This window comes from Oncorhynchus gorbuscha, unplaced genomic scaffold (genome assembly GCF_021184085.1).
Source record: "Oncorhynchus gorbuscha isolate QuinsamMale2020 ecotype Even-year unplaced genomic scaffold, OgorEven_v1.0 Un_scaffold_4369, whole genome shotgun sequence".
NCBI classification, from domain to species: domain Eukaryota; kingdom Metazoa; phylum Chordata; class Actinopteri; order Salmoniformes; family Salmonidae; genus Oncorhynchus; species Oncorhynchus gorbuscha.
The window spans coordinates 12485-35525 of NW_025748402.1; the positions used below are offsets into that span (position 1 = coordinate 12485).

The 23041-nt window shown below is 45.4% G+C and overlaps 1 protein-coding gene across 1 annotated transcript; it reads left to right on the plus strand.

The window, feature by feature from the left end:
* The first annotated feature begins 504 nt into the window (after positions 1-504).
* Positions 505-22564, plus strand: LOC124028531 (enolase-phosphatase E1-like). Its single transcript, XM_046340573.1, has 6 exons — positions 505-721; positions 5786-5889; positions 8393-8465; positions 14502-14690; positions 14761-14895; positions 22428-22564. The coding sequence occupies exons 1-6, from the start codon at positions 643-645 to the stop codon at positions 22547-22549; spliced, it is 702 nt and encodes a 233-aa protein (XP_046196529.1). The 5' UTR covers positions 505-642; the 3' UTR covers positions 22550-22564.
* Positions 22565-23041: the final 477 nt, after the last annotated feature.

The window sequence follows — 23041 nt, forward strand, 5'->3', positions numbered from 1 at the left end:
ATGAAGTTATTATATGAAATTATTGTTTAATTTAACCTTTATTTAACCAGGTAGGCTAGTTGAGAACAAGTTCTCATTTACAACTGCGACCTGGCCAAGATAAAGCATAGCAGTGTGAACAGACAACAACACAGAGTTACACATGGAGTAAACAATTAACAAGTCAATAACATAGTAGAAAAAATAAAAAAATAATACCAAATATGCATACTGTACTTTGATAAAGATCCGCCTGTATTTCTGCCATCTCCACGGTACTACACCAGTTGAACAGGCTATCATTTATCCCTGAACGAGATCTGGTCTGTCATTCTCATTTATGCATAACAAAATCCACCGCAAACCCTCCGAAATATTTCACTGTAATCCGTATAGAACCTCTGGAACATGCTGTTCAAATTATTGATATTGTTTATTCCCCAAAAACCACGTGTCATGTCAAATCCACCTTTGACCTGTCGGGGATGACGTTTATAAAGAGGTGGGCGGGGTGGTTGCTCCCTTTGGTGAATTCTCTGCCTCCACTCAAACGAGCGCAGTCTGTAGTTGCGTGATCACAGCTGGTCTCTCCTCAGTCAGTCATCCAGCAAGCCTCCTGTACCACCACACGCACTGTACACTAGATCCTGGATTTGATCAGAAATGTTTTTCTGTAGATCGGTTTGGCAGAGACTGGGGCTCCTGGCACGAATGACAGTCGCCCCACCTTTATCCAGAAATGGTGAGTGGATTAGAAGTGGTCCAATTTGATGGAGTATATTGTATTAGTTTGGGATATTTTTACATTAATCGTTTGTTACATCCTAGCGGACGCGTCACGCGTGCGTGATGTGGGGATTTACGCGAAGGTCAATGCAATTACAGTTGGTTTTAATGACCGTCTGTGTAAACAGTTGAGCTTGATTTTATACATTTGGATGGTTTGTCCAACATTGGGTGAATTTTCTATGCAAAGTTTCAGGATTTTTATAATCAATGCAGTTTCCTTCAAATTGCGCGACATTTATGGACTTCATTCATTCCGGGATGATCCACTGCGCCATTCTTTACTAGTTTATTGAAAAACATTGCAAGAAAAGTTACATGTAATCATTTCAATCTTACATTATTGCTGAGCGCTTGTTGGGGCAGTACGCCCCCTTTTCCGTTGGGGAGGTGTGTCCATGTCCACAAAGATTAGAACATGCAGCTCTGCACATTTTAGTTACGAAACAGCGCATCCTCGTCCAAAAACGACTTAATCGGTGTTATGTAACATCCAAGTATCAAGCGCATGTATTTTATCTGATATATATCCCCTAAATCGTTGCGTTATGAAGGCTAAGTGGAGATGTCGTAGTCTATATGATGTCCTATGGATATTCTTCACGTGTGATGGTAGCGTGTGTGTGTGTGTGTGTGTGTGTGTGTGTGTGTGTGTGTGTGTGTGTGTGTGTGTGTGTGTGTGTGTGTGTGTGTGTGTGTGTGTGTGTGTGTGTGTGTGTGTGTGTGTGTGTGTGTGTGTGTGTGTGTGTGTGTGTGTGAATATAGATATTTGGATTGGCCTATAGCAGCCCTACTTGAATTTGACCTGTCGAGTTCTGCAGAGGCGTCAAACTCTATAATCCAAATTGATCGTGATGTTGTATTCATTCTCTCCAGACTCATCAAAGCGTTTTGTCAGGGAGAGGGAAAATGTTATTGTTGAGTTAACAGCTTTGTGTGGGTTTGAGTCAAAGCAAGGAGAATAATGGATTTGGGTTGTATTTTTAGTGTAGCTACTTTCCCATGCACGAGCTTCATCGATAGACTGGTTCTAGTCTGGCTTCATTCCGGAACTAGAATCCCTGTTTGCTTTGTTGCATAAGGAATTTGCCCTGAGGGACATCTGAACAGTGCTGGTTTAATTTCCTGTTTTATAAATGTTTGATCCTCTCCAACCTCTCCGTGTTTTGACACTAGGATGTATATCCACCCTGATCTACAACTAGAAACATAGACATGCATTGTAACGGTAGCTTTATCCTCTGTGTATATCCACCCTGATCTACAACTAGAAACATAGACATGCATTGTAACGGTAGCTTTATCCTCTGTGTATATCCACCCTGATCTACAACTAGAAACATAGACATGCATTGTAACGGTAGCGTTATCCTCTGTGTATATCCACCCTGATCTACAGCTAGAAGCATAGACATGCATTGTAACGGTAGCTTTATCCTCTGTGTATATCCCCCTGATCTACAACTAGAAACATAGACATGCATTGTAACGGTAGCTTTATCCTCTGTGTATATCCACCCTGATCTACAGCTAGAAACATAGACATGCATTGTAACGGTAGCGTTATCCTCTGTGTATATCCTCCCTGATCTACAACTAGAAACATAGACATGCATTGTAACGGTAGCTTTATCCTCTGTGTATTTCACCCTGCTCTACAACTAGAAACATAGACATGCATTGTAACGGTAGCTTTATCCTCTGTGTATTTCAGCCTGCTCTACAACTAGAAACATAGACATGCATTGTAACGGTAGCTTTATCCTCTGTGTATTTCACCCTGCTCTACAACTAGAAACATAGACATGCATTGTAACGGTAGCTTTATCCTCTGTGTATTTCACCCTGCTCTGCATTATATGTAGCTGACTAAGGACGTATTGATCACTAGTCAGTAATGTCTGTCAGGGCAGATGGGCGTCATGGTTAGGCTTTGGGCCTACATAGGGGCGGGCATTTCTTCATGCATGTACAGTCCTGTGTGTGTCACTGGTGTGAATGGTCTCTATTCAGCTGGAAGGAATCGGTGGGTTGGTTGTGGGGGGGGTTCAATGCTATTGTGCTATGATTGGCTGTCAGGGAGGAAACTGGGATCACGCTTGTCTGTGACACGTCTGACCTCTAGCTCAGCTTAACTGATTAGTGCCCAGCTACCTGTATAAATACCTGGGCCTTCACAGGTACAGACAGGAGGCCACTTGCTGTGTCATGGGATTAGAGAGAGCAGCAGAGTAGCTCTGGGTCAACCAGGATCAATGTCTAGGAACCACTGATGGCTGTGTTTTTAGAGGAATGTTTTACTGGCAGTGACTGTTGTGATTTGTCTTGTCCTACCTTAGTTGAGTGTATTGCCTGTGTCTGTGTCTGGATCAGAGTCTGCTAAATGGCCTCTATGTAAAAGGTGGTGTGTTTTTATTTTTTAATATTTAACCTTTGTTTAACTAGGCAAGTCAGTTAAAAACATTCTTATTTTCAACGACAGCCTAGGAACAATGGGTTAACTGCCTTGTTCAGGGCCAGAACATCAGATTTTTACCTTGTCAGCTCAGATTCAAACTAGCAACCTTCTGGTTACTGGCCCAACACTCTTAACACTAGGCTACCACTAGACTACCTGCCTGTGGTTCTGTTGACCTCTATCAGGGGGGTAGATTAGGAGTCAGCATGGTAGGGTACATGTGGTTCTGTTGACCTCTATCAGGGGGGGTAGATGAGGAGTCAGCATGGTAGGGTACATGTGGGTTCTGTTGACCTCTATCAGGGGGGGTAGATGTGTTCTCTGCAGAGCTGCAGGATGAAATGTGATACTCTTTACATGGAGGGGAGAGTGGTTGTTGGGGTGGAGAGCTCCCTTCTGTGCATTGTTCCCTTACTGCGGCCTGCTGGGCTGCTCTACAAACACACACTCTCAACCAGAGACAGGTGAACACACACACTCTCTCAACCAGACACAGGTAAACACACACACCTCCTATAGAACACATATGTTGCTCACACACTCACCCAGAGACGGGTGTGGAAACACACACACACACACACACACACACACACACACACACACACACACACACACACACACACACACACACACACACACACACACACACACACACACACACACACACACACACACACACACACACACACACACACACACACACACACCACAGAGGCACTACTTATAGAAAGTGTCTATTGTTTTTCCCCTGTTGGCGCCCCTCTGCATTCTGGGACACATGTTGAACTTTGAACCTAGTCCCCTGTACACCACCACGGTAGTTATATTCCTGGTGTTTTCTCCTCAGGGCTGAATGTATACATTCATCTATAGAAGTCCTTTACTCTCTAATGGACTAACAGGCAGAACTAGACAGCAAAACACCAACACGATTTCCTGTGTAGTTGACTGGTTGTGTCGTGTGGCTGTGTCGTTCCTATGGTGTGTGTGTATGTGATTGACTGGTTGTGTGTCGTGTGGCTGTGTCGTTCCTATGGTGTGTGTGTATGTGATTGACTGGTTGTGTGTCGTGTGGCTGTGTCGTTCCTATGGTGTGTGTATGTGATTGACTGGTCGTGTGGCTGTGTCGTTCCTATGGTGTGTGTATGTGATTGACTGGTCGTGTGGCTGTGTCGTTCCTATGGTGTGTGTATGTGATTGACTGGTTGTGTGTCGTGTGGCTGTGTCGTTTCTATGTGTGTGTATGTGATTGACTGGTTGTGTGTCGTGTGGCTGTGTCGTGTCTATGGTGTGTGTGTATGTGATTGACTGGTTGTGTCGTGTGGCTGTGTCGTTCCTATGGTGTGTGTATGTGATTGACTGGTTGTGTGTCGTGTGGCTGTGTCGTTCCTATGGTGTATGTGATTGACTGGTTGTGTGTCGTGTGGCTGTGTCGTTTCTATGGTGTGTGTGTATGTGATTGACTGGTTGTGTGTATGTGTTCTGTGTGATTTTTAGGGAGTGTTTGGGTGACGGTGTAGCAGAGGAGAGGATCTTTGGTCGAGGAAGGACGAGGTTTTATGTCGTGTGGCTGTGTCATTCCTATGGTGTGTGTATGTGATTGACTGGTTGTGTGTACGTGTTCTGTGTGTGATTTTTAGGGAGTGTTTGGGTGACTGTGTAGCAGAGGAGAGGATCTTTGGTCCAGGAAGGACGAAGTTTTATTTATGTCTGTGTTCTAAATGCACCACCATTGCCAGTGTTGATAGGATCAGGCTATTTAGCCTGAGAGCCAATCCTGTCAACCCTGGCAGTATGTTTACTGAAGACTAGGCTCCTGCTCTCCACCCAGCCCTACTGGCCATGTGGACCATGTGGACCATGTGGACCATGCCACCCACCCACACAACAATAACAACAATCACTACCCATTATGGAGATTTATGGTCTTATTTCAAATCTCTATTGCTCCATTTGGGTCTTTCTTTAGTGTTGTTAATAGGGAGCCTAGTGGTTAGAGTGTAGAGGTAGCCTAGTGGTTAGAGTGTAGAGGTGGCAGGGTAGCCTAGTGGTTAGAGTGTAGAGGTGGCAGGGTAGCCTAGTGGTTAGAGTGTAGAGGTGGCAGGGTAGCCTAGTGGTTAGAGTGTAGAGGGTGGCAGGGTAGCCTAGTGGTTAGAGTGTAGAGGGTGGCAGGGTAGCCTAGTGGTTAGAGTGTAGAGGGTGGCAGGGTAGCCTAGTGGTTAGAGTGTAGAGGGTGGCAGGGCAGCCTGGAGGTGTGTTGGGTCTTTGTCCTGTTGAAAAACAAATTATAGTCCCATTAAGCGCCAACCAGATGGGATGGTGTATCGCTGGTTAAGTGTGCCTTGAAATCTAAATTCATCTGTGTCACCAGTAAATCCCCATCACACCTCCTCCATGCTTTATGGTGATGGCTGCTACTTAGAAGAATCTTTCACAGACAGGAACCTTGACCATTTTTGGTAAACCGCCTTTTTGAGATCTTCATTATCCACAGTCTTTGGTAGCTCTCTCTTCTGGTCCGTCCCCTAACCATGTCCCCCTCTCCACTGGGTCTCCTCACAGTGGTTCCAGTGCGGCAGATGTCCGTCGGGATCCCCGGTGGCTCTGCCACCAACGTGGCGTACGCCGTTCTGTGTGGAGGAGGCCTCACTGCCGCTGTGGTCTACGTAAGTACTGATTCAAGATCGGTTGTGTGTTTGTTCCTAAGTTTAAAGGATAAGGCCTGGGCAGTACATGCTGATCCTAGATCAGATTTGTGCCTGAAGGGTACCATCCACTCAGAACTGTATTCTACTATTTGTGTATCACGCTAGACATTGATCTTAGGTCAGTTTTTTTTGTTTCCTCCCATAATGGTTAAGGTGATCTGGAGAGCAAACACTGATCTGAAGTCTGTGCTTGAAGGTTAACTTGAAAACTAAGCATGCTATATAGTTTAATTTCAAGCATATTGACATTAAGTATAGATTTTTCCTGACTCTTCCCAGATCAGTTTTCCACACTATAATCCAATTCATAAACGTTAGGACACCTGACCCCAGGTCAGTGGTTTGGTTAGGGAACAGACCCCAGGTCAGTGGTTTGGTTAGGGAACAGTCCCCAGGTCAGTGGTTTGGTTAGGGAACAATGCATAAACATTAGGACACCTGACCCCAGGCCAGTGGTTTGGTTAGGGAACAGACCCCAGGTCAGTGGTTTGGTTAGGGAACAGACCCCAGGTCAGTGGTTTGGTTAGGGAACAGACCCCAGGTCAGTGGTTTGGTTAGGGAACAGACCCCAGGTCAGTGGTTTGGTTAGGGAACAGACCCCAGGCCAGTGGTTTGGTTAGGGAACAGACCCCAGGTCAGTGGTTTGGTTAGTGGTTTGGTTAGGGAACAGACCCCAGGTCAGTGGTTTGGTTAGGGAACAGACCCCAGGTCAGTGGTTTGGTTAGGGAACAGACCCCAGGTCAGTGGTTTGGTTAGGGAACAGACCCCAGGTCAGTGGTTTGGTTAGGGAACAGACCCCAGGTCAGTGGTTTGGTTAGGGAACAGACCCCAGGTCAGTGGTTTGGTTAGGGAACAGACCCCAGGTCAGTGGTTTGGTTAGGGAACAGACCCCAGGTCAGTGGTTTGGTTAGGGAACAGACCCCAGGTCAGTGGTTTGGTTAGGGAACAGACCCCAGGTCAGTGGTTTGGTTAGGGAACAGACCCCAGGTCAGTGGTTTGGTTAGGGAACGGTGTGAAGGAGAGGCTGTGGAGAACAGGCTACTCTGGTGAATGGAGGTCGTGTTTATTATGTAGTTGACCCTTGACCTGTTGAGAACAGGTTCCTCTGGTGAATGGAGGTCGTGTTTATTATGTAGTTGATCTCTCACGCACAAATATAATGCTAACCTCCCCTTGTAATTGTAATGATGAGAGGTTAGCATGTCCTGGGGGGTATGATATAAAATGCTAACCTCCCTTTGTAAATGTAATGATGAGAGGTTAGCATGTCCTGGGGTGTATGATATAAAATGCTAACCTCCCTCTGTAATTGTAATGATGAGAGGTTAGCATGTCCTGTGGGTATGATATAAAATGCTAACCTCCCTCTGTAATTGTAATGATGAGAGGTTAGCATGTCCTGGGGGTTATGATATAAAATGCTAACCTCCCTCTGTAATTGTAATGATGAGAGGTTAGCATGTCCTGGGGGGTATGATATAAAATGCTAACCTCCCTTTGTAAATGTAATGATGAGAGGTTAGCATGTCCTGGGATGTATGATATAAAATGCTAACCTCCCTCTGTAATTGTAATGATGAGAGGTTAGCATGTCCTGTGGGTATGATATAAAATGCTAACCTCCCTCTGTAATTGTAATGATGAGAGGTTAGCATGTCCTGGGGGGTATGATATAAAATGCTAACCTCCCCTTGTAATTGTAATGATGAGAGGTTAGCATGTCCTGGGGGGTATGGATATTGGTGTGTGACTTTCTCACTCATCATTATTCAGGATTGTCTGTAATCATGGTAACATCCACATTACTTTATCATATTTTATTCTTATTTATAATGACTCTAAAATGACACTTTGTTTACCATTTTATTTCTATATAAAATAATCTGGAACAACCAAAACAAAGCAGTATAGTCACAAGCTTGACGTCGTCGTCCGGTGCTCTGAATATGGGACCAAATACTACACTTTGGACTACTTAACACTCATACAAGTTAAATTCTCCCAAAACTGTTAGCCCCCCCCCATTTTAGGGGACCATGTACAAAAAGTTTTGTAATTTCTAAACGGTTCACCAGGTATGGATGAAGATACCCTCCAATTGAAAGCTGACAGTCTGCGTTTGAACCTCTAGTTATTTACATTAAAGTGCGTACAGAGCCAAAACCCACTTCTGGAGCTCACTGTATAGCCTTGTGGTAACTGTTGTCATGGAGAATCCTTACCGCAGCAGTGGTGCTTTTTAAAGACCGTTATACCCGTTCTACAGAGAACCGTTGCCAAGGACGTTCGCTTAGGCCACTCCTTTATTTAAAACTACACTGTTACTTACTAGTGCTGAGGGAAGAGAGGATTCAGGTTCTCAACTTAGATCAAGGCAGCCATTTTGAAATGCAGCTAGATTCACTTTCTGTGTTCTTTGAATGTGGCGTGTCCCTCCAACCTCTCTGTCTGGTCCATTCAGGCTTACAAGACAGTGAATGGTGACAGTGAGCGGTACAATGACCGACTCGCCGAGATGAACTTGAGGCCCAAGGGTGAGTTCTCAGTAGCCTACTGTCTGCACTGCCTCACACTCCATTGATCCACACTCTTGACATTCTACCAATAGACACGAACTATAGAATTTAGAACCATAGAATGTAGAATCCGAGGGGAGTTCTAGAATTTGTACTCTCAGTCTTCCAGAATTCCTCATCATAGTGGACAAGAATGGCCAGAGTTCTAGTGTCAGTTGGAGAAGGAATGTCTCATCAGAACGTTGCAACCATGACAATAATGTTTTTGTCCACACTAAGCCTGGCCAAATGTTTTCTTTTGGCATGGACCCTGTATTGGCGCTGCCACCGACATGCCAGCATGGTGGAATGATCACTCTGAATGTGATTAATCTAGACTGTCAGGGCTGATTTCTGTCAGTGATTAATTGACCTGTCTGGGTTCCTGGGCCCTGTGCCCAGATCGCCTGATTGGTCTGTTGGGCTAAGCTCCTTGGTTCACATGGTGTCGCTGGCAGCTCTGATTGGTTCATGTAGTTTTAGAGTCTAGTTTTCTATTCCTACCTACATTCACCCATCCTTAGTACACTAGTGGCCATACAGTGTATAGACAAACCCTAAATCTATAGATAGACAACGGATGTCATTTTTTTCTTTTTGTGTTACAGGCGAGGCAGAGGGGGAGTTCATTTTGGACATCTTTTAGCCTGTGAGAAATGTAGCTTGAATGCTTTAGCAGATCCTGTCTCTCCGGTGCTGTGCTGATGGGAATAGAGTGCCATTTGAGACAGTGCTCTAGTCCTACCTGGCATGAAACATCTTACAACTTCCTGTCAGAACAAAATGTAACCAACTGCCGTTTCATGCGTTTGTGGTGGCGGGAGGGGGTGGCCATTTTGTAACCAACTGCCGTTTCATGCGTTTGTGGTGGCGGGAGGGGGCGGCCATTTTGTAACCAACTGCTGCTTCATGCGTTTGTGGTGGCGGGAGGGGGCGGCCATTTTGTAACCAACTGCCGTTTGATTTTGTAGGCTTCGCTATTCGATCACATCAACATTAAATGAAATTCTACACTTCCCCTGACACACCTGGCACTGGTGGCCAGTTTGTCATTGCTAGCTAACAACCCTTCAATAACTAACTTGGATTTCTACACATATTCAACGACCTCTAGCCCTTTTAAACATTCTAAACTCTCCTTTACCTGTTTCCAAAATAGCTCCAATAAGCTGGGCACACTTGAAAAGAAAAGGGTAATGTTGAGCTTTGGCTCCTGAACTTGTTCAGGGAACAATGCATTAACACACGATCCAAACATCAGATGTTCTTACCGGTGTCCGTCTTATCTTTGCTTGCGTATTGTTGTGGTTTTAGTCTGTAGTATCGTTGACTCTGCACACATCTCCACACTGTTCAGACTAAGCCATGGGAACTCCTTCATTCCCTTCATATCGACCTGTTGGTCCTTTTCTCTAGTCTGTAGTATCGTTGACTCTGCACACATCTCCACACTGTTCAGACTAAGCCATGGGAACTCCTTCATTCCCTTCATATCGACCTGTTGGTCCTTTTCTCTAGTCTGTAGTATCGTTGACTCTGCACACATCTCCACACTGTTCAGACTAAGCCATGGGAACTCCTTCATTCCCTTCATATCGACCTGTTGGTCCTTTTCTCTAGTCGTTGACTCTGCACACATCTCCACACTAGACCTGTTGGTCCTTTTCTCTAGTCTGTAGTATCGTTGACTCTGCACACATCTCCACACTGTTGACTCTGAACTCCTTCATTCCCTTCATATCGACCTGTTGGTCCTTTTCTCTAGTCCGTTGACTCTGCACACATCTCCACACTGTTCAGACTAAGCCATGGGAACTCCTTCATTCCCTTCAATCGACCTGTTGGTCCTTTTCTCTAGTCTGTAGTATCGTTGACTCTGACATCTCCACACTGTTTAAGCCATGGGAACTCCTTCATTCCCTTCATATCGACCTGTTGGTCCTTTTCTCTAGTCTGTAGTATCGTTGACTCTGCACACATCTCCACACTGTTCAGACTAAGCCATGGGAACTCCTTCATTCCCTTCATATCGACCTGTTGGTCCTTTTCTCTAGTCTGTAGTATCGTTGACTCTGCACACATCTCCACACTGTTCAGACTAAGCCATGGGAACTCCTTCATTCCCTTCATATCGACCTGTTGGTCCTTTTCTCTTTTCCCTCATTTGCATATCTTTTGTTGTATTCCAAAAAAGCTTGTTATTTGTTTCCTGTCCTGCCTGCATGTTATGTTTGGATGTTTGCTCGTTGCTTAGTCTGTCACAGCTCCCAAAGTTCCTGACCCAAAGTTCCTCGTCTTCTTAATTATACCGTTTAAAACCAGTTGAGGCTACTGCTGTCATTCCTGGCTAATCAGTTGAGATCTTATCCTTGTTCTTGTACTTGGGTATACTTCTACAACAGAATGTGGCTGGACCTTTTAACTAGTCAGGGGCCAGTTTAAATACCAATACAGACCACTGGCTAATCAATTGATATTATCCTTGTTACCAATTATAATGGTTTGTTTATAAAAAAAAAACAGCTGTTTACAGTTAACCTTGACCTTAACCCTGCTCCAGGTGTTTCCTCTGGCTGGGAGTGTGTCCCAAGAGGCACCCTATTTAGTGCACTACATTTCACCAGGGCCCATAGGGCTCTGGTCAAATGTAGTGCACTATGTAGGGAAATGGGGTGCATCTTGGGATTGTTGCTGTGTCCGATAAGGTTACTAGCCGTCAAAGAAATCCTGGCTTCCTCCTTCTGTCCTTGTTCACTCCATTTCTTGCCTCCCCCTGTTAATCATTAACGCCCTTGGACCAGAGATCTGTATATCAGGTCTCCACCCGAACGATGGGAGGTGTTGTTCCAATGGCGTGAAGGCAGGCGTCGAGCTTCGGCCCAAAACAAGCCATAGAAACTCATTGGACTTATTTTGGACAGATTTTGGCAAGAGCGACTCTGACAATCCTTAAGTTGACACCTAATGAGCTGCAGCTCACCTCTGTGGCATTAACAAGCTGTCAAATCCCCATCCTAGATTCCACTATTCCTCGCCGCTCTCTCAAACGTCATTGGAGGAAAGGATCCGAGGTCGTTGCCCCTTTGACCTCCCTCCAATGACCTTTGAGGGCTTGTAATTGAAGAGTAGGGATTTGATGTTTTTTTTTCAAAGCCATAGGGGTCATTTGCAGCTGAGCAGGTGTCACCAGGTGTCAGGTGTCATCAGGTGTCACCAGGTACCAGGTGTCAGGTGTCACCAGGTGTCAGGTGTCAGGTGTCACCAGGTGTCAGGTGTCACCAGGTGTCAGGTGTCACCAGGTGTCACCAGGTGTCAGGTGTCACCAGGTGTCAGGTGTCAGGTGTCAGGTACCAGGTGTCAGGTGTCACCAGGTGTCAGGTGTCATCAGGTGTCACCAGGTGTCAGGTGTCACCAGGTGTCAGGTGTCACCAGGTGTCAGGTGTCACCAGGTGTCACCAGGTGTCAGGTGTCACCAGGTACCAGGTGTCACCAGGTGTCAGGTGTCATCAGGTGTCACCAGGTGTCAGGTGTCACCAGGTACCAGGTACCAGGTGTCACCAGGTACCAGGTGTCACCAGGTGTCAGGTGTCACCAGGTACCAGGTGTCAGGTGTCACCAGGTGTCAGGTGTCACCAGGTGTCAGGTGTCACCAGGTACCAGGTGTCAGGTGTCACCAGCCTGGTCGGAGCCCTAAACAACGAATGTGGCTCACCTTTTTTGTTTTAGCCAGCTTCATTTCTATGCCAGTGAATCCTTCAGAACGAACTTATCCTGAATGAAGTGTTACAGCTTAGGACCGTTCCAATTAGATTTCCTCCCTCTGAGTGGATCATCTCTTTATTCTCCATATTCGAGGGAGACGACTGACTCTCAATATTATATTAATCAACTGTTCTCGTGTTAAAAATTGCAATCAAATACATATGATTTAAAAAAAACATTTAGTGACTGGATGCATTTGAAACTTCACATGCGGTTAAACTTTCCTAATACAGTTATTTTTATCATGGGACTGGGAGGGAAAGGGCCTAAGAACACTGAAGAAACAATTTGTTAGACTATACTTCTAATAGTCCATTCCACACCATGGTCTCAGCTCCATGGTCTCAGCTCCATGGTCTCAGCTCCATGGTCTCAGCTCCATGGTCTCAGCTCCATGGTCTCATGGTCTCAGCTCCATGGTCTCAGCTCCATGGTCTCAGCTCCATGGTCTCAGCTCCATGGTCTCAGCTCCATGGTCTCAGCTCCATGGTCTCAGCTCCATGGTCTCAGCACCATGGTCTCAGCTCCATGGTCTCAGCTCCATGGTCTCAGCTCCATGGTCTCAGCTCCATGGTCTCAGCTCCATGGTCTCAGCTCCAGCTCCATGGTCTCAGCTCCATGGTCTCAGCTCCCATGGTCTCATGGTCTCCATGGTCTCAGCTCCATGGTCTCAGCTCCATGGTCTCAGCTCCATGGTCTCTCCATGGTCTCAGCTCCATGGTCTCAGCTCCATGGTCTCAGCTCCATGGTCTCAGCTCCATGGTCTCAGCTCCATGGTCTCAGCTCCATGGTCTCAGCTCCATGGTCTCAGCTCCATGGTCTCAGCACCATGGTCTCCATGGTCTCAGCTCCATGGTCTCAGCTCCATGGTCTCAGCTCCATGGTCTCAGCTCCATGGTCTCCAGCTCCATGGTCTCAGCTCCATGGTCTCAGCTCCATGGCTCCATGGTCTCAGCTCCATGGTCTCAGCTCCATGGTCTCAGCTCCATGGTCTCAGCTCCATGGTCTCAGCTCCATGGTCTCAGCTCCATGGTCTCAGCTCCATGGTCTCAGCTCCATGGTCTCAGCTCCATGGTCTCAGCTCCATGGTCTCCTCACCATGGTCTCAGCACCATGGTCTCAGCACCATGGTCTCCTCACCATGGTCTCAGCTCCATGGTCTCAGCTCCATGGTCTCAGCACCATGGTCTCAGCTCCATGGTCTCAGCACCATGGTCTCAGCTCCATGGTCTCAGCTCCATGGCACTCTGGCACATGGATTGATGTTTTAGAATGGTTTCGGTGTTTGGCGGGTTCGGTGTTTGGCGGAGCGGTGTTTGGCGGGTCTCAGCTCCATGGGCTCCATGGTCTTGGCGGGTTCATGGATCTCAGCTCCATGGTTTGGTCTCGGGTTCGGGGTTTGGTCTCGCGGGTCTCCGCACCAAACATGAAAATGTGGCACTCTGGCACATGGATTGATGTTTTAGAATGACGGGTTCGGGGTTTGGCGGGTTCGGGGTTTGGCGGGTTCGGGGTTTGGCGGGTTCGGGGTTTGGCGGGTTCGGGGTTTGGCGGGTTCGGGGTTTGACGGGTTCGGGGTTCGACTAGTTATGTAGTTACCAGCCTGGCTTGAGCAGGCTCAAGGAAGTGACAGGTGCACAATCAATGTCTACTTAATGGGAAAAGCCTGAGCTGGAATGTGAAGCTACATGAAGCTAGCTCATTTCAGAAAAGCCTGAGCTGGAATGTGAAGCTACATGAAGCTAGCTCATTTCAGAAAAGCCTGAGCTGGAATGTGAAGCTACATGAAGCTAGCTCATTTCAGAAAAGCCTGAGCTGGAATGTGAAGCTACATGAAGCTAGCTCATTTCAGAAAAGCCTGAGCTGGAATGTGAAGCTAGCTCATTTCAGAAAAGCCTGAGCTGGAATGTGAAGCTAGCTCACTATAGAAAAGCATGAGTATATCTAGCTACGTTTGTAGTATACACCTCAGGGGTTTCCGGAGGGTTCAAAGGTCAAACTGCGTCACACATTAAAAGGTAGTTAACTGCTTAGCAGAGGACTAATAATTGAAAGCAGTTTAAACTTAATTTAGTATCCTTTTGTTCCTGATCAGGATACTTTCTACACAGGGACCAGACCACATGGTACAATTTAGAATCTGTCTTTAGGGGATCGATGTTAGAATTGGACAAAACCCTGTAGGGAGGGATAAGACCGTGTCCTCATCTTTCTCTCTATTCCACTTCTCTCTCTCGCTCTATCTCCTTCCAGAAGCAGCACCAGCAGCAGAGGAAGCAGCACCAGCAGCAGATGAAGCAGCAGATGAAGCAGCACCAGCAGCAGAGGAAGTAGAATCCCCAGAAGAACCGGCACCAGTAGAAGCAGAGGTGTTAGCCGAGGTGGTCGCTGAGACGGCCGCAGGCGGAGGCGCCTGCAGCAGCAGAGGAAGTCCTGGCAGAGGTCGCAGCCAAATCCGTCGCTGTCCTAGAGGCGGTTGCAGAGGTTGCTGTGGAACCAGAGGTCGTTGCAGTTGAGGCGCCCGCAGTGGAAGTTGCCGTGGTTACGGAAGAAGCTCCACCGGAGGCTGACGCAGAGGCCGTCATCGAGGACGTCGCAGATGCGGCTCCTGGCGTCGTGGAAGAGGTCGTTGCCGTGGAGGCCGCCGGTGAGGAAGTAGTGGCCAGTAGTGGCCGAGACGGCTCCCACCGCCCCTGAGGCAGAAGCAGCGCCTGCCGCCGAGGTGGCAGCATGAGGGGTCAAAGGTCAACCTAGAGGGGTGTGTTTAGCTGTGGTGTGTCCCTCTTACTACTACCCCCCAACCCTATACCTGACCCCCCCCCCCCTCTCACTAGCCCCCTCTATACCCTATTCCCTATGTAGTGCACTACATGGTTTAAAGTAGCACCCTACGTACGGATTAGGTACCGTTCTGGATCACAGCCCCTATCTACTAGCACATGTTACAATAGGAAGCAGGAGGTGGACTATGTTCTGTTGAAGAACACTTTAGTTAGGTATGATGTCATGGTAACGGGGACAGCTGTCTCTTCTCCTTTCTGACTCCTTTACACCACAGCTAAATACATAGGCGTTTCAGGTTTTAAAATCATTCCCGCTCTATTTGTCAAGCGATATGGTCCTATTTATCAGTGGGGACAGGAGTGTTTTTTTTTCTGGTCGGATCGTGGTTGTTGGGGAAAACTCCTGGCGCTGTTTTTCTGAGGAGTTCCTAGGTGTTAAAGGGGAAGTCAAGGGAGATATTGGATTCATGATGGTACATGTTGTCCTGACCCACAAACCTATGTGCCTCTGAAATGGCACCCTATTCCCTATATAGGGCCCATAGGCTCTGGTCAAAAGTAGTACATTGTCACTATATAGGGAATCGGTTGCCTTTCTTGGACACTTCTAATGTAAAGTTTTCCCAAGTGGCCCTTAGAATTCAGGACAGAAAATGTCAACTTCTTTTCCTTCACTTTTGTCTGAATGACTTTGTCCCTTAAGATTCCAGATGGATGGCGGAGTTCTACATCATGTCAGTCTGCCGTCTTTGTTACAGTTTCCACTCCAACATGCTCCAAATTCAGATTGAAAGGAAGGTCAAGTTATGAACCTCGAGACAATAAGCACTTCAAGCAGGTTAAATGGTTATTATGCAAGTAATAAATATACCAGTCAGAGAAGCATTTTAATTGCTTTGTGAACTGCATCTTATTGTGAAATGTGACCAAAAAACTGCTAGCTCCTTCCTCCTCCCTGCTCTCTCCTCCTCCTCCTCTGAGTGCTGCTCACACCTCTCCCTAGGATAAGCTCTAGAAGGATTAGTCGGTGATGTCATAAAGCTCCGTGTTCCAGTGCCCAAATGGAACTCCCAGTGATTGGAACTTTGGGGATCAGTTGGGTCTGTGTCCTCACTGATTTCTTTATGACATCATTTCTGTCTGATCCTTCTTATCACGTCCTAGACACTGTGCCAGGGAGAAGTCTGCCCCCACCAAGCACAGATAAGGGATCCCCCCCCCCCTGCCCCCAATGCTGAGCAAATAGGGCTGCAACCAGTGGTTCCGGAAGTGGATTCTCAACCCTCAAAACCCGTAGTGGTATCAAATATTAGCAATATTACTGTGCAACGTAGATGTTCTATTTTCACCCTGAGATTGCAAAACAATTTCTTATTGTTGATGTAGTGCACATCGGTTATGAACGTTTAAACCACGTTTGTATTGTCAGTCTGTTTCAAAGAGCACCAAAGCCTCCACTCACCATGGAGCCTCGCGGTCTGTATTGTCCAATCACAGAGCAGATACAAGTCACGTGATCTGTTAGCACCACATGATGTGGCGTCAAACAGATCACGTGACTTGGATCTGCTCTGTGGTTGGAAGATCCTACAGCTATCGCCTATCGCGTACCATCATGTGTTCGCTAACAAACCACATGACTTGTATTCTGCTCTGTGATTGGATGACACAGCCCCCCCGCTACACTTTTATTAAAAAACAAACATTTTAAAGCCATTTCTAATCTTTTCAATTATTTGGTTCATCCAGGAGATTTGTGTAGCTATTCATCATTTGAAACCGCGATAAGCAGCATGTATTATAAACAAGTGTTTATACAAAGGATTTGTGGCCCTGTCAGTTCCTGGAACCGTAACTGTGGGAAGAGGGGCGCGGCCCGTTGCAGCCCTAGGAAGTGTTGAATTAAAAACGGGGTCTTGGATAAGTGCTTGGTGGGAAGTGACAACCACTAAAATGCACCTTTTTAAAATGTTAAATACCTTGTTGTTTACAGAACCTTAAACCTTTACCTTCAACTTCAAACCTCACGTAACAAACTGTAGTAGTGCATTTCTCCTTTACCTGCCTTACCTCCTAGTGGAACGTTTTATCTCGAGGAGTCCACTACTAGTTTAATTAACCAACACTGCATTGTAACCACGGTGACTGACACACAAACCAGCCAGGACTTACATGATGTCATGGAGCTGTCCAGGACGATGCTCCCAGGCTGCATCCCACATTTCACTTGCCCTCCTACCCACACACTACACATCACTTGATCATGCACACACTAACTACACATTTCATTTAATTATTTTACCTTCATTTAACTAGGCAAGTCAGTTAAGAACAAATTCTTATTTACGATGACGGCCTACCCCGGCCAAACCCTCCCCTAACCCGGACGATGCCGGGCCCTATTGTGCGCTACGTTTCACCAGAGAACTATGTTTGTGGCCTATGGGCCCTGGTTTAAAACTAGTGCACTTTATAGGGATCCATTTGTGATGCAGACACACATTCTACTAATACTGTCACACTGTTTTTTCCCTTCCTTCAGCCAACCAATCATTCACCACCACCATCTGTCAAAAGGTCCAAGCTTTGTTTTGTTCGTTTAGTTTATTTGCGTCGATGCTGTTACGAGTCTGTCTTTTTATTTCCTAACTGTGAAAGGTAAACATTAAGGGAACATTTTTATAATAAACCCAACGATCTCACTTCAACACTACTGTTCTATTCATCTCCAACTCATCGACATTGGAAATGTTGTTCTGTCTGGAGATGGTCGCCATGGGCCAACTAATAATGCACCCTGACAACTTTAAGGAAATGTTTTCTAAAGTATCAGTGAAGAAGAGATTCAGGAAGCTGAAGTCCTTCAATAAAGACGTTGTCAGTTACTTCTATTGCGTCCATGTCTTCTATTGTCTTACCCTCACGTGTGTAATAAACACTGCGTTTTGTCTAACGTTTTTATCCAAATAGAAATGACCATTTCAGATTTTACATTTTTTTTTTTAACAAAACAAAACATTTGCATATTAGGTCAAGTTCCTGAACAGAACAAATGATTAAACAGTTTTCCAGGAAAAAAAGTTTTAAAATCAATATCGAAGCCTCACCTACACATTGGAAAGGTGTGGAGAGAATTTTCAATCCCAATGATAACTGACAATCAATAGCTCTGACTGATTACTGCGATTTGTAAGACCATGGGTTTAATAATAATTAGACTCAGCATTGCAAAAAGATAGTACAGTTTATTCACGAGAACGCTCTGAAGTCCATTATACAAAGACATCCATTTTATAGCTGTGCACATACTTCCACACAAACAGTAGGTATCCTATCATACTTCCACACAAACAGTAGGTATCCTACACACATACTTCCACACAAACAGTAGGTATCCTACTCACATACTTCCACACAACCAGTAGATATCCTACTCACATACTTCCACACAAACAGTAGGTATCCTACACACATACTTCCACACAAACAGTAGGTATCCTACTCACATACTTCCACACAAACAGTAGGTATCCTACACACATACTTCCACACAAACAGTAGGTATCCTACTCACATACTTCCACACAAACAGTAGGTATCCTACACACATACTTCCACACAAACAGTAGGTATCCTACTCACATACTTCCACACAAACAGTAGGTATCCTACTCACATACTTCCACACAAACAGTAGGTATCCTACTCACATACTTCCACACAAACAGTAGATATCCTCCACATACTTCCACAAACCAGTAGGTATCCTACGCACATACTTCCACACAAACAGTAGATATCCTACGCACATACTTCCACACAAACAGTAGGTATCCTACTCACATACTTCCACACAAACAGTAGGTATCCTACTCACATACTTCCACACAAACAGTAGGTATCCTACTCACATACTTCCACACAAACAGTAGGTATCCTACTCACATACTTCCACACAAACAGTAGGTATCCTACACACATACTTCCACACAAACAGTAGGTATCCTACGCACATACTTCCACACAAACAGTAGATATCCTACTCACATACTCCACACAAACAGTAGATATCCTACTCACATACTTCCACACAAACAGTAGATATCCTACTCACATACTTCCACACAAACAGTAGATATCCTACGCACATGCTTCCACACAAACAGTAGGTATCCTACGCACATACTTCCACACAAACAGTAGGTATCCTACTCACATACTTCCACACAAACAGTAGATATCCTCACGTACTTCCACACAAACAGTAGGTATCCTACTCACTTCCACACAAACAGTAGGTATCCTACTCACATACTTCCACACAAACAGTAGGTATCCTACACACATACTTCCACACAAACAGTAGGTATCCTACTTCCACACAAACAGTAGGTATCCTACTCACGTACTTCCACACAAACAGTAGGTATCCTACACACATGCTTCCACACAAACAGTAGGTATCCTACACGTACTTCCACACAAACATATCCTACTCCACACAAACAGTAGGTATCCTACGCACATACTTCCACACAAACAGTAGGTATCCTACTCACATACTTCCACACAAACAGTAGGTATCCTACTCACATACTTCCACACAAACAGTAGGTATCCTACTCACGTACTTCCACACAAACAGTAGGTATCCTACTTCCACACAAACAGTAGATATCCTACGCACATACTTCCACACAAACAGTAGGTATCCTACTCACATACTTCCACACAAACAGTAGGTATCCACACAAACAGTAGATATCCTACGCACATACTTCCACACAAACAGTAGATACACACATACTTCCACACAAACAGTAGGTATCCTACTCACATACTTCCACACAAACAGTAGGTATCCTACACACATACTTCCACACAAACAGTAGGTATCCTACACACATACTTCCACACAAACAGTAGGTATCCTACACACATACTTCCACACAAACAGTAGGTATCCTACTCATACTTCCACACAAACAGTAGGTATCCTACTTCCACACAAACAGTAGGTATCCTACACACATACTTCCACACAAACAGTAGGTATCCTACTCACATACTTCCACACAAACAGTAGGTATCCTACTCACATACTTCCACACAAACAGTAGGTATCCTACTCACATACTTCCACACAAACAGTAGGTATCCTACTCACATACTTCCACACAAACAGTAGGTATCCTACTCACGTACTTCCACACAAACAGTAGGTATCCTACGCACATACTTCCACACAAACAGTAGGTATCCTACGCACATACTTCCACACAAACAGTAGGTGAGTTTTATCTCCGTAGTTCTCACCACTGTGTATCACTACCCAGCCAACAGTTCCATTCCTCCGAGATTTGGGAAACCTTGAGAAGTCCTCCCTATGCTCTCATAGGTTCCTCAGAGGCCTAGCCAGGTCGGTCCAAACGCAGTTGAACTGTTCTCTGTTTTTTTTTCTTCGGCACACACATACAAGTTCAAATCCTAAGCTACGCCTTGCTCCGTGTGTTTTTCCACTATACAGATACATTGTTTAACCTAATTCAGACTAAAACCACACACATCATCAGATTGTAATTTTGATTCTAATCAATTTCATACAATTGTAAGGTTTCAGAGTGGGATTATTTTATCATCATTCAACATATACATTATTTTATTTTATTTTATCAAAAGGCAGGTTTTGTTAAATATTTACCAGTTATGTAGAACCTAATAGTTCCCACACCCACCCATCCGTAACCTAGAACTCCTCTAGTCTAGACATACCCATGACCGTACATTGCTTTGAGTTTAGGGTTTTGGTAGCAGTTGGATATTCCTTTTATGATCATCTATATCAGGTGCCTCAATGCCATGTTCATGCTCCCATGTGTATTGAAGGGTTTTATGTAGCTGTGTGTGATCTTTTACTTCAGCATAGACCTCTTGTACCAGATTTCAGAACTGTCTAGTCTCTGTGCCTGTCAGGCTTCCAACCCAGAACTGGTCCAAACTGGTCTGTAGCCGCAGCAACGGATTGATTTGACAGGTCTGGCTCTACGGGTTTTACAACATCAAAGCACATGTAAAAACACTAAACCATGATTAGTTATTAAATAACATTCACCTTTTTAATGCTTTGTCTTTATGTGTTTAGTATAATGGTACTTGGCATGAATTGTTTTCTAGTTTTTAATTTGTAGGCTGTTTAAAGTAGTGCACACATACCAGGCAGTCAGACTACCAGCAGTTGATCAACACTGTCCAATGGCCTTAGGCCCTGTGCACATCCAAACACGACCAGGAACTGGATTGAATGAGCAGTTCAGAGAACAAAATGGATCTGTACACGGTTGGATACTCCCGAAGTGGAGTGTTAATCAATCATCACACACCAGCCTGTAGTAGGGTCTTTATCAACAAACCTCCAGGTTTATATCCTCACTACACAGACGAGGGGCATGACACGGCTGCTGGACTAGTCCCATGTGTTTAGACTCCCCCAGATGGTCACGTCCCCCCATGGCAGAATGATGTCATCCTGAGCCCTGAGGTGAATGGAAGGTAAGTCCAGTAGATGGTAAACAATGTTTTAATTATTTTTTTTATAAAGACTGGATCTTCCCAGAATGTTATTACTTATTCACACGTGATTTGATATCTGTAATGGTTACTCTGTGAAGGTTGTAACAATAACACTCACCCACATCTAACATGGTTACTCTGTGAAGGTTGTAACGATAACACTATCACCCACATCTAACATGGTTACTCTGAAGGTTGTAACAATAACACTCACCCACATCTAACATGGTTACTCTGTGAAGGTTGTAACAATAACACTATCACCCACATCTAACATGGTTACTCTGTGAAGGTTGTAACAATAACACTATCACCCACATCTAACATGGTTACTCTGTGAAGGTTGTAACAATAACACTATCACCCACATCTAACATGGTTACTCTGTGAAGGTTGTAACAATAACACTATCACCCACATCTAACATGGTTACTCTGTGAAGGTTGTAACAATAACACTATCACCCACATCTAACATGGTTACTCTGTGAAGGTTGTGACTGATTTTAGTATGGTATCTGTTGTAACAAATAACACTCACCCACATCTAACATGGTTACTCTGTGAAGGTTGTAACAATAACACTCACCCACATCTAACATGGTTACTCTGTGAAGGTTGTAACAATAACACTATCACCCACATCTAACATGGTTACTCTGTGAAGGCAGTGACTGATTTTAGTATGGTATCTGCTGATCTGCTCCATCTTTTGTATATACAATATTTTTTGTAAATACTATTCTGAAAAGCTGTGCGTTTCTGCAGTTATACAGGCAGCCTTTTGTCTTTCTTGTATGACTGACATGACTTGCTTCTCTTTTTAGATGCTGTGTCTGACATCACGTCTGCCTCCATGAAGCTCCTGGCCAGTTCTGAGATCGCTGCTGCCTCGGTAGCTGAGAGGAGGCTCATGCACGCCCGTCCAATACCTAGAAGACCGGACTGAAGAATCCTCACTCGCTCCCGCCGAGGACATTCTAGATTCCTGGCGGTTCCTGAAGCTAAGGTAGAGGAGGAAGTGTTATCTGTGGAGGGGGAAGTGGCAGAAGCACCAGCTGCAGAAATCTTGAAACTGAAGAGCCCAAACCAGAAGAGGAGGCTGTTGCCACCCCTAATGTCACAGAGGAAGTGGTTGCTGAAGAGACCCTGAGCCGGAGGAAGTGGTTGCTGAAGAGACCCCCTGAGCCAGAGGAAGTAGTTCCGGTCGTCGTAGAGGAAGCTCCAGCTGCTGTTGCAGAGGAGGAGATGGCTGCGGCTCCTAGAGGCCTAGAGGCCACAGAGGCTGACCCCTGAGGCCACTGTGGAAGCACCTGAGGCTGAGGCTTCTGCCGCTGTGGGAAGCACCTGAGGCTGAGGCTTCTGGGCCGCTGTGGAAGACCTGAGGCTGAGGCTTCTGCCGCTGTGGAAGCACCTGAGGCTGAGGCTTCTGCCGCTGTGG